Genomic DNA, 22,285 nt, shown 5'->3' on the forward strand with positions numbered 1-22,285 from the left:
AGAAGTGGTTCTTCTTGGAAGTTGCTTCCAAATGCACATCACCCTTACATGAATAGTTGGAAACATCATCTGTCATTTGTCTTCAATTAGTGCTGCTTAAGTCCCTGCTCAACATGGAGAATGTGTGTGCGTTTCTGAAACTATGCAGGAAGGTATCATGCTGGCAGAAAAAAAGGCCAAGTTCCTCAGTTCAGAGAGTTCTGAATTTGAAAAGGCTATTGATTTCTACATATGTTCTGAAAGCGATGTCTTTGTACCTTCCATTTCTGGACTGTTCTACGCCAATGTGGTCGGGAAAAGAATTGCTTCTGGCAAGAGCCAGATACTTGTTCCAGCACAAGTAACAGTTTCTTCTACTTCAGTCTCTAGTTACATTTCTCGTTATATATCTAAAAGAAACCATTTTGCATATTCATGTTTTTGTTGAGTTTAGACAAAGTAAATCCTGAATGAAGTTGTGAACAAGCCCCTGAAAAGTAGTATATCTTTTGCTTAGTTTACATGTCTTAAATTAAAAATATTATGCAATAGCCAAAATGTTAAATTTGATCAGTAACTCGTAGAGAGTAGCTGCATGAGTGCAATGTAAAACTGTGTAATTTATAATTGTCTTTCTATAAGTGTATACATTTGTGATGTTCCAATACTTAGTATTCTCTTTTAGAATTTCTTCGTGGTGTTATTGCTACTGCTGACATGATTGACTATTAACTAGTGCTTATGACAACATCGATGTTAGTGGTGCAAACTGTTAAGCCCAGTTTTGGAGAGCTTCTTAAACACTAACAGCAGTGTTTGAAGGTCAAATGCAACCTTTAGGAGTGTGTGGATAGAACTCTCAACCATGGGTATTACACTTTTAATGTGATTTATCCACGTTTTAAAGAACCAGGAGGCCCATGCTTTTCCTCAAATGTGACGAAGTGGATTTTTATTTTATTATTATTATTTTTTTTAAATGTCAAAATTATCTTTTCATTTAATTGTAAAACATAAATGAGCTAAGGTGGTCTAAAGGCCTTCCTTGGATATTCAATGCCTTCATCAAATGTCAAGAAAACAATTTCATAAACTAGGACTAAAAGATTCCCTTTCCTATATATGATACATGCCACAATCTTACACAGTTTATTTTGTGATTTTATTCAACATTATGTGATCATATCTTAGGATTATAAAATCGATTTAGACAAGCTTAAGATCTTGAGATCTACTTTCCAAATTAGTGGGTTAAACATAACATAGGAGGGATGATTCATTAGAGGGTGTGAAGCAAAGTTATTTCTAAGGTGGGTGTTCCCTATTTAAGACATCAAAATTGTCTTCCTTCTCTCTTTTTGTGGACTTCAATCTTAACATTTAGCATTAGAATCTCACCAAATAAATGGAAGAATAGGGAATAAGAACTTTCCTTTTGTTGAATTAAATTCACTAAACGTGTGAGGAAGAAATAACATTCCAATTATAAGGTATGGGGGTGTTAATGGAAGCTATGTTCCATCAAAATAATAACTTTGAAAGATCCATTTTGGATGAACTTTGCCAAATTAAAGAGAAACCTAAAAGCCATGCTAGGGATGCCAAGGAGGTGGGTTTGGGATGGGTCTTCTTATCTCCTACTTTATTCTGCTAGGAAATTCTTAATCCTGTCCTTGTTCCATAGCCAAGGTGGGATGAGAGTTGTATTTCCAAACCCGACATAGGAGAGGAGAAAAAACCCCAAATCTAACCCACTACCTTATTAAAAGCTATAGAGATAGAAAAAGTTTGTTGAGCAACCAAAAAAAAGAAAGGGAAAATGGAAAAAATAAAAGAAAAAAATGTTTGGATACCTATCTATCTATCTATCTATCTATATATACATATTAAAAAAAGGAAAAAAAATTGTTTGGCAACAAAGAACACTAAAAATTATTATAGAGAGAGAGAGAGAGAGAGCGCAAAGGAATTGGTCTTTGGTGGTTGCTTGACACAACTTTAATAAAATTAAAAATAAAAAAAAAAACAAAGACAAAAACAAAACAAAACAAAGAAACCTCAACATAGTATTTGTTTGCTGAGAAAACAGGTAAAAATTCCAAAGTCGATGGACTAGTTTGTGAGAATATGGTGAGATTCCAATATTATGTGTGTGAAAAAACATTGAATGCATTGAATAGAACAAAAAAATGAAGAATACATGAGAGAAATTGAAAAGTGTAATGGGGAAAAGTGAGAATATATATAATGGCACTTCTGTAAATATTTTAAACATTGAGGATAATCGGTACAAAAACTAATTATAACCAGTGCAACACGTGTTTGGGTGGTATGATAAGGTGTCCTACCTTGAGCTTGATTTGAGTTCTTCAAAAATTACCAAACCCGGCTCATCCCCCACATCACCTCTCCTATGCTCGACTCATTAGGGGTGGGAAAGATAGGTTATCCAAAAATAAAAAAATAAAAAAAATTACTTATTACCATCCCTAGGTCATGTCCATAATATGGAGGGTGAATCAATGATTTTGGTACCAATGCATCTTGCCCATGCAAGCCAATTCATTGAAGCTTGAATTACAAAAATTTAATGAGATATTCAATTAGACTAGTTATCTTATGCAAAACATTTTCTTTGATATTATCAAACCACTAAAAGTTGAAAAGACATTGCATCCTTTTACTTTGAAGAAGATGTCATGGCTTAGTTTGATTGCTATCAGTCCAACTATCAGGTCTTCTCTTTACTTGACTTTGTGGAAGCCATCATGGCCCACTTTGACTCTCAACTCTCTATGATGACTTCCATGGATTCCCATCCAAGCTTCATCAAGCCTCCTCAATTAAAGCATATCAAACTAAAGTTTGAAAATTTGGCTTGTCATGCCCATAATTGAATTGAGAACCAATGGTGTGGGTACTTCATTGATGGGTTAAAGGAGGAGATATAGCACTAGGTCATTTTGATTGGCCACCTTGTCCAAAGCCATTGATTTAGCACCTAATGTTGTATGATAGTATCTTAGGACTTGAGATTGATTTAAAGAATAAGCCTAAGATTAACCTTGAGAATCTACTTTCCAAACAAGTATAAAATTATTTGTGAGGGATGATTCTCGTAATCTTAGATTATCTTTAGCATTATTTAAATCACATATCCAACTTCATCAGAAAGCATATGGTTTTTTAATATTTAAAGTGATTCTTAAGTTGGATGAATCCTGATTAGAATATCAGTCTCGTTTTTTTCCATATTGAAAGCGATTCACTCAACATATTGAATTAAAGCACAAGAACTCTCCTATGTTGAGTTCCGCCTACATATGCATGAGGAAACGACATCCTAATTTCACAATCATCTATGAATGTCCTTGGAAGCTATTAGTCCGAGAAAATCTCTCTTGTGATCCCATAGCAATAACATCTTTTGGGTTAGGCATTTGCTCATATATTCTCACTAAAAAGGGAGTTATTTTCATTTTAGCTATATTAACCATTAAAATTAGGTCAAAATAACTTCCAAAGTACACTTTTGGATTGAACTCTTGCTAAATGAGGATAGAATTTGAAGTCTATGCTCATAATTGATGTGGAGGATGAGCTAATGACTTAAGTACCAATATGCTACCCATGCAAGCCCATGTTTACTGAAGCTTGTGTTCCAATAAAAAGGAAACTACATTATATTAGATATTCTTTTTCTAATAAACCCCAAAAAAAATCCAATTGTGGAGATTACATCCTTACTCTTGGAATGGGATGTCTCGCCTTGGTTTGATTTATGCAAGTCAAAATATTGGGTATTCTCTTAGCTTGTCTTCATGGAGAAGTTGTCATGGCTCACTTTGGCTTAATTGTTCATGACTTCTGTAAATTTTCATCCATGCTTTTTTGAACCTTCACAACTAAAAGAGTACTGATTAAATTTGAAGGTAACTTGTCAAGCCCATGGTTGAATTGAGGACCAATTGTGCAAATGGTGGAAGGAGACAAAGTAAGGGATATAGTGAGCGATAATGTTAGACTTAGGACTATAATTTTAAAGGCAAGCCAAGATGCTAGGTGACGAGACACACTTATTGTTGCAACACACTTGGAATAGGGCACAATGCAGTCAATGAGGCGTCACTTTAGGCGTTCAATGGTGTACTTGGATCCATGTGCAAAGACGTGAGATTTTGCTTTTAATTTATTATATTCTAGGTTAAAAAATGATATTGTTTTGTTTTAGACTTCAAATTATTTAAATTTTTTAAAAGGAAAAACGACATTGTTTTTGCTCATTTATTTTAAAGTGACTAATATAAACAATGCTACATGAACAAAGGGAACATCCTTGTGATGATCTAATATCACTAGGAGAAGATGATGCAAGGGACAAAACATAAGGCCCAAATAGGTCTCAGCAACAACGATGCAAGGTACAAGGCACTAGACATATGATGCAAACAACTTCACGTTTGCAAAGATCCAAATAAGGAAGAAGAAGAAGAAGAAATAGGTCTCAGTGACAACGATGCAAGGTATAAGGCACAAGACATATGATGCAAACAACTTCATGTTTGCAAAGATCCAAATAGGGAAGAAGAAGAAGAAGAAATAGGTCTCAGTGACAACGATGCAAGGTACAAGGCAAGACATATGATGCAAACAGCTCCACGTTTGCAAAGATCCAAATAGAGAAGAAGAAGAAGAAATAGGTCTCAACGACAACCATGCAAAGTACAAGACATAAGACATGATGCAAACAACTCCACGTTTGCAAAGATCCAAATAGGGAAGAAGAAGAAGAAGAAATAGGTCTCAGTGACAACGATGCAAGGTACAAGGCACAAGACATGTGATGCAAACAACTCCACGTTTGCAAAGAACCAAATAGGGAAGAAGAAGAAGAAGAAATAGGTCTTAGTGACAACAATGCAAAGTACAAGACATAAGACATGATGCAAACAACACCACGTTTGCAAAGATCCAAATAGGGAAGAAGAAGAAGAAATAGGTCTCAATGACAATGATGCAAGGTACAAGGCACAAGACATGATGCAAGCAACTCCATGTTTGCAAAGGTTCAAGTAAGGAAGAAGAAAAAGAAAATGACTTTTTTTTTTTTTCTTTGCAACATGTTTTGCATTAGTCACTTTCTTCTTCTTCTTCTTCTTGCTTCTTCCAAAACATGTTGCTTCCTTTCTTTTTAATAAAAAAGAAAAAAATGAAGAAACCTTAACCCAACCAATCCCTACATAACGGTAATGATGCAAGGTACAAGGCACAAGACATATGATGCAAACAACTCCACGTTGCAAAGATCCAAAGAGGGAAGAAGAAGAAGACTCCATGTTTGCAAAGATCCAAATAGAGAAGAAGAATAAAAAGAAGAAGACTCCATGTTTGCAAAGTACCAAATAAGGAAGAAGAAGAAGAAGATGATGATGATGATGATCCAAACAACTTTAACAATTTTAAACAACTCCAAGACCCAATTTTAGACAAACACAATTTTAGACAAAAATAGCTTTAGATCAACAAAGATCCTAATAGGGAATATGAAAAAGCAATCATCACTTTGCAAAATTTTAAAGAAGACGATCCAAACAATTTTAACAATTTTAGACAGATCCAAGACACAATTTTAGACAGACGTAATTTTAGACAAAAATAGTTCTAGGTCTACAAAGATCCTAATAGGGAAGATGAAAAACAATCGTCACTCTACAAAATCTTGTCATGGTTTTATAATTTTTTTTAAGGCTTTTCTAATCCATGCATTTTTTTTAGGGTAAGCTCCCATTTTTTCATCTATTTTAGGGTAGAAACCCCCTACCCCTATGTGTCCTTAAGAACTTTTGTAGTGTAGATTCAGAATAATGAGAAGAAAACCATGTATCTTTAATGCTCCTAATTTGATTTTTTTTTTTTTTTTTAATGAGGAATAAACCTTTTCAAAAATACTTGTGATGATAAACACCTAAATAGTGAAATATTTTTTTGTTTTCTTATAATTTTTTTCTTGAAATTGTTTTAGTGGTTAATGTTGGAAAATTGAAAATAACGTATTAAAATTAGAGTTTTTGATGGTATATGAAAATTTTCCATATGTTGTTTGCACATGTAAATTAGGTTAGATCTCACTTCACTTAGCCACACACCTTGAGTTGCACCTTGTGCTCGAACTCTAAGAGACCTTTGTACCTTGCACCTTTCATAACTATACTTGGGATTTTAAGACAAAAGCGATGGGAATGTAGGAGATATGGAAATAAAAAGAGGTAGTGGAGTCGCCCTAGAACTAGAGTAAGGATAGAACGCAAGAATTAAAAGATGAAGTGAGTATAAAAGCACATTGAATGAAGTGCAAATGGACTTTAAGGGTCACGTAATAAACATGATAGCCTTTTGGTCAAATGATATCCTACAAAGATTCAAGGATAGATTCAACATCAAACTTTGACTTTATTAAGGGGTGATTCTCAACAAAATAAAACACCAAGTAAAGCTTTATGTGATGATTTTATGATGATAGAGACTGAATTGATAATGGAAGATTCAACTTAAGACCTTAAAGAACCAAGGCTCTGTTACCTTGTTACAATTAACCTAAATTGAAGCTTAAGTTAGACAAAAGCTAAAATGGGAGATGTGATGAAGTTTAGATCATTTAAATTTAAGCTAGCCACCTTGTCCTTATGGCTTGTTTCAAATGGTAAAGGATTGGGGAGGATTTGTGGGAGGCTCTAGGTTCAAGTCCTAATAGGGATAAGAATTTACCTAATAAAAATATAAAAAAATAAAAACCTTGCCATAAGTCAATGCCTTATCACATATTTATAATGATAAAATCGACCTCCTCAAATCAAAATTGCATTAATGGTTACTTTTTAGTCCATCATTTACCCATACACAACCATTACCAAGTCCTCAACCCTCAATACCCATGTTTCCAATATCCTCTTTTATGATAAATATCAATTACCAAGATGCAAACATGACATGATAAAGGATTGTTTTTCAATTGTAATGAAGAATTTTGGCCTAGGCATTACTACAAGACAACCCAATTACTTTAGTAGATGATGATTCATTGGTTCCAATGACGTTGTAACACTCCATCTTACCAAAGATTACACCCTCCATGAGAATATAAAACCTTCAATATCAAATCAAGCACCATAATCAAGAAATCATACAATTCATATTAATATAACAAGTTTCTAATGGAGGAGATCAATTTCTTGATTGTTGGATAACATGTTAGCTATGTAGGGAAATGGAGTATTGGAAATTGAAACCTACACGATGACAAACCGTTGGTTAATAAGCTCTCACATGATGAATGTCATGATTTTACAATGCAAGTGTCATTATGTTATTTAATGTATTATAGTAATGTCTCATAATTGCTCTCAAGGAGTCATGCTACTTTCCAAATTAATGGGTCAAGATAATTTATGAGGGATGGATGCTCATGATTGTAGATGATTTTTAGCCTTGCTTAAAGATTTAGGTCTAATTTTGTTAAAGACATCTACTTTTTGATTAAAAATGGTTCTTAAGGTTGGTGATTCCAATTAAAAAACCAAACTGATTTTTCTCCTTCGCTATGTGGATTTTGATCCAAACAAGATGCAATTATCAAAATTGTCCAAATTTTTTGTTTGTTCTTATTATTTGTCATCTTTTCACTTTCTCTGCAATTTTTTCTCGTTAAAGCAATTAATATGTTGTCTTTAGCTATAAGTGTCAATGATGGACGGTGATGTTAGAAGTTATGACAGTCATCAACTATTGTCACCTTTTTTAAACTTATGACTAGTTCCATTTCTATTTTATGCCAATGAAGCGGGATTTTATTGGAACATGAATCATACTTGATGGTAGCTCGTTAATATTAGAAGATTAATTTATAAATCTCATAAAAACAAATATAAAAAATTCACTTTAATTGATGATTTTGTGCATCCAATTTCAATTTATTCATCATTTGATTTGTAGAACTAAATATTTTGAAAAGGAGTTTGCAAATAAAATAATCAATTAATTGGTGTAGAAGGAATGTCGAGTAAAGATGATCGAAGGAAAAATTGTTGCAACACATAGGAGAATGGTGCATTTACAAAAAGGATTGATTTTAGCATATACAACCATTTGTTTGCCTAGGTTGACATGGCACAGCAGTGTTGATGCATTATGAGAGATCTTCCTCCAAAAAATATACAAAAGTAAGCATTTCTAGTCTCTCTTTTGTAGTCTGTCTTTTTTTTTTTTTTTTCTTTGTTCTTTTTTCCTGTGTTAGTCTTTAATTTATCTTGCCCATTGTGGAATATGAGGATGGATCAGTGGTTGAGCCATGAAATTAATTTGGAGGGGGCCAACATTTAAGAATATTTGACCCCCTCGGGACTCAGGTGGCTTTGCCGCTGTGTTGAAAATACGGTGCTCAAGCACCCAACTTCAACTGAAAGTCTGTCTCTAATTTGTCCTTTCTATTATCTCCAAATGTGGTTCTTTTAGGAATATCTTCTGCTGTGAAAAGGTCAAAGATGACTTCAGTATGACTAGGGTTTATATGTATTAACATTCTTTTCAAGATCAAAATGAAAGCATTATGGAAGTTGCTTCCAAATTCAATTCTGGATTAATATCCTTTGTATAAGTAGTTTATGACTTGGTGTGCAGTCTTTCTTCAATTAATTCTATGTGATTTTTTTTCAATTGACAATGACTGTACATCAGCTGTTTGAAATTCAAGAAGGTTATAGACATGAAGAAAATATTTTGGGATGAGAAACTTGGGATTAAAACATCTAATATATATCAAATGCGAGATACTAATGTTTTGATCTAACAATTTGTATTGAAAGATAAACAAACGAAAGTGTTTGTTAATAGAACTACTTTATAGCTTTGTTCAGAATCTTCCCTGCAGGAATTTTTTAGACATGCGAGGGATATAACTGGAGGTAGAAACTGATTTTACTCATTTCATCTTACAGTTGATAAAGTGAATAAAATCAGCTTTGCCCCCAATGTAATCTACCCTTAGATGTCTAAAAATAACTACTTTGCTTATCCATCTTTCTTGAATTTCCACAGGGCAAATGCTGAATAGGTTGCAAAGTAATCTTGAAAACAAAAGCTCTTGGTATATTTTTCTATCCTCTAATGCAGGTAGTACATGTTTCTTTCCTTTCTTGCTAGGTCTAAAGACCTTTACTTAGCGTTTGATATATCTATATATATATATATATATATATATATATATATATGTATATATGATGGTTCAAGTGAAAAGTATTACACATCACTGTAGTCATAAATGTCGAATTTGTTCCTAAATTGTCGGCCTTAGCTTCGTGAGTGCAAAAAACTGCTAAATTTATTTACTCCACCTTATATCACATTGCCTATTCCTTACCCTGTTTTTTTTTTTCTTTTTCATGTCTGGGAAACATCTACCTTGATGGTGTAAGCTATTAGTAGCATGTTATACATTGCTAGTCCATTTTCTAACAGTTTAAACTTTCAGGATTTTAGCATGATATTTGAGCTCTAGTTCCAAGAGGTCTTAGATTGGAGCCTCTTTGCTTATCTATTCCTTTGTTCTGTGCCTCACCAAATGTCCAAATGCTTTTAAATAGGCTGAAAAAAGGAAAGAAGGGTTCATATCATTGTCTCGCCCATGGGAGTGTTTGAGCTTCAGAAGAGATTTCCATTCAGTCCCATTTAGTCCTTGAAAACAAGTGTTGAAGAACAGAGCTCATCAGATTGCTGCCATGAAGACAATGAGCTAAGCTAGCTCATCCCAAATGATTTGAATGAAACAAATGGAGGCTTCTATTGGCTATGTAAATACTTAATAACCTTCTCTTTTTGGTGAAAATGTGGCTGTTGACTTTGGAGACCAATGGGCACAAGTGTTCCCATGGTTGGACATGTAAAATACCTTTAGAGCAGATCATATAGGTTTCTTATGAGCTTCCATGGGTGAGATAATATATAATTTCTTTCTTTTTTTTTTTGCCTGCGACAAAATCTTCAACATGTCCCTTAAGTCAAATGATTATATGGCTGCTTAGTGGTTACATATCCTTTTTAATAAACTATGCTTTCTTTAATTTTTATATTTAATGGGTTGTGTGGAGGCTTCAACACCAAGAAGTGCACATTCTCACCATTTCACTAACATTTTAATTACCCAATTTCCAATCAACATAGCATTGACTTTATTCCTTCTTCCACTTGATCACCAACTAGCCTTAAAAGAAAATCCCAACTAACATTTTTTGAGTCAATTTTCCTCTATTTGATCATTGAGCTATGACCCATTTCACAGATATATTTTTTTCTTGGGAAACAAACAATCATAAAAAAATACATGAAACTAAAAGTAATATAAAGGGGAAAAAGGTTATAAAAAAAAAAAAGCCTGGAATTAGGTTAATTAATTTTCACATATATCCCAACTAACATTTTATGAGTCAATTTTCCTCTATTTGATCATTGAGAACCCATTTAATATATATATATATATATATATATATATATATATATATATTCTTGGGAAACAAACAATCATAAAAAATAGATGAAACTAAAAGTAGTATAAAGGGGGGAATTTTCTTTTTTTTTTTTTCCCTAGAATTAGGTCAATTAATTTGATGTCAACTCTATTGTTGGATTGTTGGATAAGCATTGATTCCATTACCAACAAAGCACAGAATTTAAAATTGGTAGATTTTTTTAAAACTTTTTATTTTTATTTAGTTATTTATTTATTTATTTGATTTTGATTCGATGAGGATGACCTCTAGAGAATAAATTATTGAATGCTTGCCTTGTTCAATTGCATTATTTTGATAATGGAATCTAGCCATCTATGCTAGCTAGGATTTGAATATAAGGATTTTCACAATATTTTATTTTATTTTTTAAAATTTTATGCATACATTGAATTATATATTTGATGTGTAAGACAACCTTTCTCTATTACTATAATGAGAATATGATAAATGTATTTTACAATATTAAGTCAAAATGACATAATTATCCTTATTTCAGAAAAATAGCTCTTACTTTTTTTTGTCTGAGAAAGGTTATAATCCATGTTCTTGAAAAATGAGAATTATTTTTCCAATTTTAGAATTATTTTATTTTTTTAATTAAATAATTTTTAATTGGATTTTCTCAAAAAAAAAAAAATTGAATTAATTTATGATCTTTTACATATTTTATATTTTAGACAAAACAATTTACAAACATTTTAAAGAAAATAACATTACCCCAAAGGATCAAAACATAGAATTGATAGTGAAATAAAAAGAAAAAGACCCATTTAGTTTCAAAGGGCTATAAGCAATATGGCCCACACTTAGGATTAGGCTTCCTAATCTTATCCAGAAAAAGGTACAAGTTGTGTAATTCTTTTTAGACATAGCCACTATATATGGTTGATAATGGATGCCACCAAGGTCTTTATTGATGGTTTTGAGAATAGGAAATTTACACAAGTTTGACTATAAATTTTTTTTGAATTTATTATATTCGAAGTGATGTTTTCATGGTTTAAACACTTTTTGTATTTTTATTTTTATTCTTATTGTACTTGATGCATTTTTCAATCGATCATATTTAGTTGTCAATCTATAATCGAGCATAAGAGAAAAAGAATTTTGGATGATAGCCAAAACCCCTTAATGAAGTTTTTAGTGATGTGATTGCAATTAAAGGTCCATTCGAGAATAGCATTGTCATATCATTTGAGGAAAAAAAAATATCAAAAGAAAAATATCGTGACTAAAATTTAAGTCATTGTTAAAAGAACTATTTAATGTCAAAAATATACTAAAAGGAAAACATCTTTTAGTGGTGGATGAGCATTTAGTGATCACTAAAGGAATATTTAATGCGATCCTCATTTAATTGTTGCTTTGTCTTTCATACCACTTAAAACTTTCGACATCATGATTCAAATTTTTTTATGGTGACTTTATGTCCACCAATTATAATTCTTATTTTCATATATACATGATATATTGTTAGAATTGAAAGCGACATTATTTCTTAATTTTCAATGTATTCCAACATTATAAAGTCAATAAAGGCTCAAACAATGGCATATGCTTTCACTTCTTTCAAATGCCTTCATGTCATCTACACTAAAATGCTATGAACTCTTTATTCTAATAAAATAAAAAAAATCATTGACTTTTTCAAATATCATTGTTGATACCTTGCAATTTATGATAAATGATAAATCAAATCAAATATATAATCATTATAGACTAAAAGAAATTTCTTGAATTACATTATTTTTGATTTATCTTTTTAGACTATGTTTAGTTTCTAAAAATTTTAAGAGGAAAAATAGGAAAAAAAAAAAGTGAAAAAAAAATGGATTTAAAGTCAATAAATTATTTTTATAATACTTTAAATTCATTTTAATTATTTTTTTCTCTTCTATATAAATATTAAATAATTTAAATATATATAAATTTTAATTATATTTTATTTTTTGGCATTTTTTAATTATAAAACCAAACATGTGAAAATGAGTTTACCTAGACTATTTTTTTTCCTTAGTACTTTTCAAATTGTAAATATAGTCTTAAAATATGTTGTCCATATTATTTGATTCAATGAACATGTAAGAGAGACAACTTAAAGACTAAACTCGATATGAAAGGGACGCTCCAACCAATATGTAGATTTCTTAATGTTTCATTGTACATAACTTCATTTATTTATTTTTGGACTAGTAGAAAACACGTGTTAATTTTTTTGAGATCCTTTGCTTGTGATTTATTTTCAACAATCTTTTGGCCATTGTGTGATAGTCAACAAACTACAAACTCCTTCCACCAAAGGAAGGGTTTCATCTTCAAAATACCTTACTTACATAACAAGCTTTTTCCTTCTTCTCTGACTTGATTCCCTCTTTTCAAGAGGGGTGGCAAAGAAATTTATATAAAAATAAATTTTGATTGCAAGGACAAATGATAAGTACGACTGTACGACAGATTAGGGATAAATCAATAGAATATAAAATTTGACAAAATTTTTATATTTTAATATTCCAAGGCATCTTATGTTTAAATATTAACCAAAAGCTTCTAGGATAGACTATGATTGTCTCATGTGGACTTGGTCCATGGCACAAGGGTGGAAATAATTCGTTTAGAGTTTCTTTTTATTATTATTATTATTATTATTATTATGTCTAATTAGAAAATTTTGAATATTGTATACAAATTTTTAAGTGAAAAATAAAAATAAAGATGGTAAAACACTATTAGATGTGACTTGTCATCAAGGTTTTATTATTAAGTATAAGTTGCTATCAGGGTACTATTATCAAGCATGAGTTGTATCAAAGGTCTATTGAGTTGAAAACTATAGGCTTTTAGAAAAAATTTCTATTCTTTATAAAAAAAAAATTAGAAAAACACGTTTGGTATTGAAAAAAGTTTTTTTTTTTTTTATTCTTAAAAACAAAAATAGAGTATTTTCAAAAAATATCTTTTAGTTGTTTAAAAAAATAATTATACAAACATATAGAATGATTAAAACTATAGCAATAGATATATGAAATATTTTTAAAACATATTTAAAAAATATTAAAATAGGTTAAAAATATTTTGGATTATAAAATATCATAAAATAGTTTTCAAAATTTGTTTTCAAAACTGTTTTCAAAAACTGTTACCAAACAAGACCTAAATCTTTTGATTTTTCTCTTATTTTCTATAAATAAGCATTATTTTGAGTAATCAATAGTGCTTAGTTCTTTAGTATGAGAATTATTTTTTGCCTTTCTCTTGGATTATTTTGCATAAAACATTTAATGCATATCCCACTCACAAATCATGCAAAATTTCCATCAAAATAATTCAAGAGGAGGTAAATGTCAACTTGAATACACATGTGAGCATAATATTAGTAAAACTTTATAATAAAATCTTATATTAATAATAAATTATAATAATTTGAAAATTTACATACATCTAGAATGTTAAAAAAAGAAAAAAAGAAAAAAAAAGAGCAAGTTGACAAATATAATCAAGTAACTAGAAAAAAAAAATTAAAAAAAAAAACCTTGAATTATCACTCTTTTTCATATTTAAAATATGCCCAAAATATATCAGACAATCTTGGTTTAGTCAAAAATAGGTAACCATCATCCATCAAATGGTGTGTATAGTTGATTTTTTTTCACTAAATGGTGACATAACAAAACTTTCAGTCATTTGACTATATTACAAAGGTTCCAAAACATCCTTATCAGATCAAAATTCCACAAAAGCAAACCTCAATATTCAATTATTAAGACCCATAAATAATTGTATGAATGCTCACTTGACTGTATTGGGAAGGGTACACTGGATCCACCCATAACAACCCAATATTTTTTTAGTCCTTCATATAGAAGTTAATTAATTTATATTATACATTTTTTTTTTCTATCAACAGCCACATAAAATATAGAGGTGGGTTGGTGATGATGCCCTAATAGTAAACTTTAGAGACTTTGAAAATATATGCTCAACATAACATGTTGGACCAGCATATAGATTACATAAAAAAAAAATACAAATTGTACAATAATCCTTTTTTTTTTTTATCAATTTATTAATTGGGGTTTCCTTATTTTATTTCCAAAGTTTAATAAGCTGCCTGTTTTATTAGATCTAAATGGAAGGAGTCCTTATTACCAAAAAAAAAAAATCCAAAAAAAAAGGGAACAACAACACTACTTTTTGTGAATATCATGGATGGCAGGTGTAAGGCCTAATTAATTACATGAATATCAATACTTTTTGTGAAAATATATTTCTTGTAAGGATCCAAGCATTCTTAAATTATAAAAGGGTTATGAGATGTTTTACATGGAAAAAATTATTTGAGAAAATAATTATTTTTACTTGGGTATTGGTAAATTTCTCTAAAATTTTCTTTGAGCATGCACAAGAAAATTATGTACCATAACTAGGGGTAACAAAGTTTGACACAATTCACCTATACAATACAAATCCAACATGTTTTTTTTTGCGGATTTTGATTAAGTATAAATGAGTTTAGTCAAATTTGTGTGGATAATATGTATAATCCGTTTAATAAATAGGTAATTTTTGGATCAACCTTCATAACATGAATTTGGCCTAATTAATTAACCTGATAATCTCATTATTAATTTAATTATATTTTTAAACCATTTAATTTGAGTCATTTTAATTTTTTTTTAAATAAATAGGTCAATTGACTCATAAACATAAGTTAAAATATTAATTATATAGATATATAAAAAAACCTAACTCAAACTAATTATTAAAAAAAATAATTTGATTATTAAATGGTTCAAATGAGTTTCATAATGTGTTATATATTTAATAATGAAATAGTATTTAAATTTATGTTTCTAAAATGATTACTATTTGGAATTGACTTGATCTATATAATAGAATATTTAGGTTTTGATGACATAACCCATCTATACAAATTGTCACACCTAGACATTATATGTAAAATATATGCATTTATTGATAATTTGAAAATAAATTTTGAATAGATTCTCTACTTCAATTTTGAGAGCTTTTACAAAATAAAGGTCGATCAAGCATGGAGAGAAGCATTTTAAAATATTATCAAAATGGGAAAAAATAATTATTAAAATTGATTTTAAATATTGGAACGTTTATATTGGGAAATATAACGGATAGTGGGAAATTTAAAAAGAAAAAAAAATCAAATAGGAAATATAACAATAAATAGACAAAAAAGGGATTAGAAGGAAAAGATAGGGCGAGAATAGAGGGGAGCCGTGGAAAGGGTAGGGGGGTTGACTTGATCAAGAAGGAAACGTGTCATTGCAGGCTTTGTATACGGCTCAGTACTTCCAACTGCGTCACCCCCACCTGGTTTTCTCCTATCTTATTCATCACCTCTTCCTCCTCCGTACGTCCTTCATATATCTCAACACATCTTTTTCAATAGTATTTAATTTACGAATTTGACATCTATGTGTGAGTGAATATCATATATATGGTCTTCTTTCTCTCCTTGTTCATACGAACAACCCCATTAGTTAGAAGCTAGAATAACAACACCTCAACACCTTTGTGCAGTTTCTCTCTTTTGTGGGGATAGATCATATAGGTTGTGGGTTGTGGTTTGTGGTTTGTGGTTTGTGATTTGTGATTTGTAAGGAAGGAAAATATATTGATTATAGGGAGAAGAAAAAGGAAAAGGAGAAGGATGATGTATGAACAACAACAGCAGGTGATGAGGATGGATTTGAGGAAGAGGGAGAGGGAGAGGGAGAGGGAGAGGGAGAAGGAGAGATCAATTGAGGAAGAGAGGCTTGAGATTGTTGATTTGAGTGGCATGTCCCTTGACGCTCTCCCTAATCCTTCTCTTAACTTGGCTGCCATCTGCAAGCTAGACCTCTGCAACAACAATCTTCAGGTATATCCATGTTCATGTTTATATTTTTGGCTTTTGGGTTCTTCTTGTTTGGCTTGGTTTAGGGTGTCTATGTAATGATTTCATGTGTTTGATCGATGGAAGGTTAATCAATTCATTGAGACTCCAATGGATGAAAACCCATTTGGGGTTTACCATTCTTCAAGTGGGAACTCAAATGAAATGGGCTTTTCTCATTTTCCACCTTTTTGGAAGAAAAAAAAAGTCTTATGGTTGTATCATGCATGTATTTTTCCTTTTCATCTCATGAATCTTTTGAATCTTTTGAATCTTTTGATTGGTATAGAGGCTATAAGAAGTCATATTCATAGAACAAGTTTTGACTATTTGATAATTTTTATCATTAAATCAAGATAATTAAATTTTGCTTAATGAATCAATTTTATCTTTTATAGGTGTGAGAAATTAAGGAATTTGCATGTGGAAGCTAATTAGCCAAATATCTCCTAAAAGTGACATAAACCTATCAATTGTCACACCATCACCTATGCCTTTGCAAAGTCTTCACATGTCACTTAATATTTATATAGCTATGCATTTATATTCAAATCCTTTTATATGTGTTATTGTACTAATCAAAGTTGATTCAAATTGGACAGAATATACCAGAATCCTTAACAGCAAGACTACTAAATGTGGTGATATTGGATGTGCACTCAAATCAGCTTAAATCCCTCCCAAACTCAATTGGGTGTCTTTCAAAGCTCAAGGTTTTGAACATCTCTGGGAACCTCATTCAAAACCTCCCCAAAACCATTGAAAATTGCAGGTTTGTTTTCTCCTCCTTGTGCATCTCTTTCTATAGGCATCAACATTTGATCTTCTTAGTTCCACCATGAGAGATATTCTTATGAATTTTCACAAAGAGAATTCAACTTTGATTGATGAAGTTCAACAAAGTCTTTTCAACATAAATATATAGTTAATATACATAGTACCAAATTATTAGTTTTCATGTGAGGTTGCAACCACGTCATGCATTGATTTGGAGGATTAGTGTTTGTTTTTTTGATTGAATAGAAAAAAAATAAAATATTTTATTTTTTTTATTAAGTTAAAAATAATTTGTAATATATCAACTAATATAACTAAAATAAATTTATTATTAATATATTTAATTTAATTATATTGGTTGATATTATATTATTTTTTATTAAAGAGTTATTCAGTGTCCCTCTTCCTTTAAGAAAAGGTGGAATTTCCTTTATTCTCGGCGTGATTGACTGAGATTTTGGACCCTCTATAGTCAGAGACTGAAGGAGAACTGTATCAGAAGTCCTAAGTGCTCATTAAAAATAGTTCTAGGCCACCTTTGAGCAGCCCCAGCTGTCCATTAACTCCATTACTTACTAATAAAATATGGGCGATTGAGGACTGAGGAGAATATAAACAATCAAGGTTCAAACCCTTGTGGAAAGAGTCTTAATTACTACACGAATGCTGAGATGGTTGGATTTGCTGTGCAAGCAATAAAATAGTTTTTGCCTCATTTCTGGGGCAGAAAATGGAGTCAAATTGGAGTGGATTCACATGGTTGTGGCTCTTTAACATTTTTCTTATGGATGGAGTCAAAGGCTAGATATCAACCCTCCTTTGAAGCTTATTCCCAAGAAATCCAAGATATATGAGCTATATGTCTCTTTCCTCTTTTAAACATAAAGGTTATGTTTATTCCCAAAAAGAAAAAAATGTTGAAAAGAAAAGATTTTCTTATATTTGATTATATTATAAAAAATAAAAATAAAAATAAGATATAATTAAAATTATTTAAAAATTTATGTATTTTTATATTTTTAAAGTGAAATGAGTTTAAATGAGCACATGAAAATAATTGATTGATTTTAAATTTGTTTTTTTTTTTAATTTCCTTCACTTTTTTATTTTTTTTTATTTTTACTTTCTATTTTTTTTTTTCTTAAAATTTCTATTAACCAAACATAGTTTAAGATTTTTTCGTGAGGATGCTTCAAGTGATAATTTAATATAATAAAGAATGATTTTCTATTGTATCATTCTCAAACCCGAAGCTTAGATTGAAAAAAATTCCTTTAAGATCAAATGTTATTGCTCTCATTTGATGGATTAAATGTGATTATTAGTACAAGTGATTAAAATTCCATCAAATATTTGTGGTTCTCACACAGGTCATTGGAGGAACTGAATGCCAACTTCAACCAGCTGACCATGCTACCAGACACCATAGGATTTGAGCTATTGAACATCAAAAAGCTCTCAGTGAACTCCAACAAGCTCATGCTCCTTCCTTCCTCCACTTCCCACTTGACCTCTCTTCAGGTTCTCGATGCCCGGCTCAACTGCCTGAGGGCCCTCCCGGAAGACCTGGAGAACCTCATCAACCTACAAGTCCTCAATGTCAGCCAAAACTTCCAATACCTTGAAACCCTCCCATACTCCATAGGCCTCCTCATGTCCCTGGTGGAACTCGACGCGAGCTACAACAGGATAACTACGTTGCCCGATTCAATGGGATGCCTCAAGAAACTGCAGAAGCTCTGTGTAGAAGGAAACCCCCTCGTTTCGCCTCCAATGGAGGTGGTTGAGCAGGGCATGCAGGCAGTGAAGGAGTACTTAAGCGAGAAGATGACGGCGGCGCATAGATGCTCACCAAAGAAGAAGTCATGGATTGGGAAGCTGGTGAGATATGGCACATTCAATGGGACAAATAACGCTAGCCGGGAGGAGAGGGAAGGCTTCCTCAGGTCCGATTATCGGTCCATTGAAGGCCTTGCTACTCCTAGATCCGTTGGGATGTTTTCACCAAGACGCCTCTTCTCACCAAGAAACTACTTCTCAAAATGATCATCTATACATCATCGTAGCTCTTCTTCAAGTAGATTGTGGGATTATGATATATATAATACATGTTTGGGGTGATCTTTAATGGTACTGGTCTTTGTTTTTTGTGCTGAATAATAAAAGTCAAAATATTTTATCTTTTTTCTTCAGCGAAAGTAACTTACTAATATTAATCAATATAATTATAGTAAACTTATTATCAATAAGTTCAATTTAGTTACGATGATTTATTGATATCAATGTATAACTTTTAATTGAATAGAAAAAAACCAAAAAACAAATACCATCACATGAAATATTAGGTCTATCATCAAAAAATAGTGACAGGGGTGTGATTGATCTACTTGCATAGAGATGTTCTAGGGCAAATATATGTAGCAATTTGTGTTGTATTTTTATTGTAAGTAGGTATATGCATGCATGCATGGTTGCATATATATATATATATATATAAATATATGAATATTGTAAGATAATTGTAAGATTTGGTTACTTTAAGAGATTATCTCCTTTTCTTGGACACTTTTTCTGACCTTTTGGAAGTGTAATATTAATCCTATCACAAGATCAAGACAAAAGTGGTTTGTTTAAATAAATTTAAATTTGTCAAATTTATTTGAAGGTTAGGGCAAAAATAATTAGATTTAGCTTTAAAAAAAAATAAAAGTATTAAAATATTTTAAGTTAATTAAGATTTATCCTGTGGTACTTAACTTTTAAAAAAAGAGAATATTTCGTCACAGGACTATTTGGTTTGAAATGACGTCTAGCTGAAATTAAAAAGAAAATTTAAGAAGAAAGAGCCAATTTTCTTCTAGAAGGGCTGATCAATACCCAAAAGAGCCGGTCAACTCAAAAGCCAATTGACCAAAAAAGGCAAAAAGAAAAGAGGAGGGAATCACATGAAATTGTTCCATGGTCACCTAACTCTCCTTAGCCTTATTAATCCGACATTGATAATCAAGAATGGACGAATCACATGGAACTTTTTTTCTAGACTGTATATGGTTTTTTTTTTAATAATTTTATGATTTTATTTGTTTTAGGTTTAATGAAGCTTTGAAGCTTTAAAATTCATTTACGTAATTAAGAAAAACCTATGATATATATAATGTTAAAAGAATTTTTTTTTTCTTTATCTGAAAAGGGCTAGGAGAAAAATAGAGACGGTCCAAAAGGAGAAAATCAAAGTTTAAAAGTGAGTTTCAATTATCTTTTTAAAAATGGCATAAAAGTATTATTAATGGCGGAGTTAGAAAATAAGTTGAAAAGAGAGTCGAGAACAATAATTTATTTTCAAATGGGACAAAAAAAAAAGCAAAAAATAATTACATATGTCTTGTGGGTGAGGTTACGTTTTAAATTGAAGGAAGAGGTTTAAATCCCGCAAGTTTTTTTCACAAATTTCAAGGGAGCCACATATGCCCGCTAAGCATTAGATGACTCATGAGTATTATTAAAGTAATTATTAGCTAGAATACAAATTAATTTTTGCTTATTTCATCTTTAAAACTAGCTATAACAAGATCATTTGGATATGAAAAAGGTAAAATAATTACCTTATTAAATGTAATAGTTGGTTTGCATTATCATGCATTAAATCTAGTTATAACCTAAGATAACAGTTTGCGAAACCCATGTCCAACTAACTCTAATACTATTCATGATAACTCATTCCCGATCATGTAGATATTCTTCATTATAGATTCAATGACCTATGTTTTTTCTTATCGATATGAGGTGTCACAATTTTTTTTTTTTTTTTGATAAGTAAAAATAAGTGCATTAATAAAAAGGCAAAAAGCCACAAAGCATATAGGGGGTATACAAGGCGACCAAGGCCTCAAAAAGCAAAGACAAAAAGAATCGCTTCCCCTTAAGTGGATGCTACCCACTCCAAGAAACCTATAAGAGAGAAAGTCTCCTCACCTAAATACAATTTGATCCAACTCCATAGATTACAAACAAAAAAATTCTTTAACTTCAGAATATTCAACACACCGCCCCTAAAAGTTAATCTATTCCTCTCCTTCCATACCGTCCAAAAAATACACAACGGAATGGATTCCCAAACCTTTTTCCTTTTCTTCCCCACAAAGGAGCCCCTCCAGGTAATTAAGACTTCCTTTACAGTTTCTGGAAAGACCCGTTTAACATCTACTAACCCAAGGACAATATCCCACAAAGCTCTAACCACTATACAATGTATAAGAATATGATTTACATTTTCTTCTTCACACTCACGCAAAAAACAACAATTCAAAAGTTGCACCCCTCTTCTTTGGAGTCTATCCAGAGTAAGCACATTCCCCCACGTCGCCTCCCAAGCAAAGAAGACGACTTTAGTTGGCACCCTAACCACCCAAATACTTCTTGAAGGAAAGTCGGTATCATTAGGATTGGTCAACAAGCTATAAGCTTCCTTGACCCTGAACTGACCATTTCTTCCTTGCTTCCAAATAATTGAGTCTTCCTCCAAAGAAGGCCTATGACCCCTCAGCACATGGAGCAAATCCCCAACCATATCTAGCTCCCAATCATTGAAGTCCCTAAAAAAATTTAGGTTCCAACCTCCTTGACCAGAATTTTGGTCCCACATTCCCTCAACCGTTGAACTCCTTTGAATAGCCATGACGAAGAGATGAGGAAAGCAATGGGACAGTGTTGTATCAGTACACCAAACATTTGTCCAAAATCCGATCTTGGTGCCCTTCCCAATTCGGAATATCATGTTATCCCAACACCAATCTGATTATTTCCAAATCTCATTCCAAACCCCTACTCCAATCGCTCAATTAGCCTTCTTTGGCCTCCATCCAAGACCCTCTTGCCCATACTTCACCGTAATCACTTGTTTCCAAAGATTATCTTTGTCACAAGTATACCTCCATATCCACTTGCTAAGAAAGGCTTTGTTCAACATGGCTAGCTTCCTAAGGCCTAGCCCACCCTTTTCCTTGTCTGTACAAACCACCTCCCAATTAACTAGATGAATTTTCCCCTCCAAATTTTCCCC

The 22,285-nt window shown here is 31.6% G+C and overlaps 2 protein-coding genes across 6 annotated transcripts in view; both read left to right on the forward strand.

Annotated features, from left to right (window-relative positions):
- Positions 1–10,097, forward strand: part of LOC100264991 (protein MANNAN SYNTHESIS-RELATED 2) — a 31,810-nt gene extending 21,713 nt beyond the window's left edge. The window contains exons 9-12 of one of the 5 annotated variants that reach the window (XR_009466921.1): positions 149–340; positions 8,134–8,195; positions 9,070–9,144; positions 9,615–10,097. Coding sequence is in view for 3 of the 5 variants with exons in the window: in XM_010658572.3 (XP_010656874.1) it covers positions 149–340; positions 9,615–9,710 (288 nt within the window). In the remaining 2 variants the exon portion in view is untranslated. Of the gene's footprint in view, positions 1–148; positions 341–7,968; positions 8,052–8,133; positions 9,145–9,614 lie in introns of those variants that run through there. The other 4 variants (XR_009466920.1, XM_010658575.3, XM_010658572.3 and 1 more) reach the window with 4 other exon arrangements.
- A 5,796-nt stretch (positions 10,098–15,893) lies between these two features.
- LOC100259795 (plant intracellular Ras-group-related LRR protein 6) lies at positions 15,894–19,401 on the forward strand. The gene is made up of 3 exons (XM_002266609.5): positions 15,894–16,434; positions 17,052–17,221; positions 18,597–19,401. The coding sequence occupies exons 1-3, from the start codon at positions 16,225–16,227 to the stop codon at positions 19,270–19,272; spliced, it is 1,056 nt and encodes a 351-aa protein (XP_002266645.2). The 5' UTR covers positions 15,894–16,224; the 3' UTR covers positions 19,273–19,401.
- Positions 19,402–22,285: the final 2,884 nt, after the last annotated feature.

The sequence above is a fragment of the Vitis vinifera genome, chromosome 11 (assembly GCF_030704535.1).
Source record: "Vitis vinifera cultivar Pinot Noir 40024 chromosome 11, ASM3070453v1".
Classification (NCBI taxonomy): domain Eukaryota; kingdom Viridiplantae; phylum Streptophyta; class Magnoliopsida; order Vitales; family Vitaceae; genus Vitis; species Vitis vinifera.

Bases quoted from the DNA above. Each gene is read 5' to 3' on its own strand.
- LOC100259795 (XM_002266609.5), top strand. From the start codon at position 16,225: ATGATGTATGAACAACAACAGCAGGTGATGAGGATGGATTTGAGGAAG. The intron at 16,435-17,051 runs GTATATCCATGT...CAAATTGGACAG, and splicing joins TCTGCAACAACAATCTTCAG to AATATACCAGAATCCTTAAC. The intron at 17,222-18,596 runs GTTTGTTTTCTC...GTTCTCACACAG, and splicing joins AAAACCATTGAAAATTGCAG to GTCATTGGAGGAACTGAATG.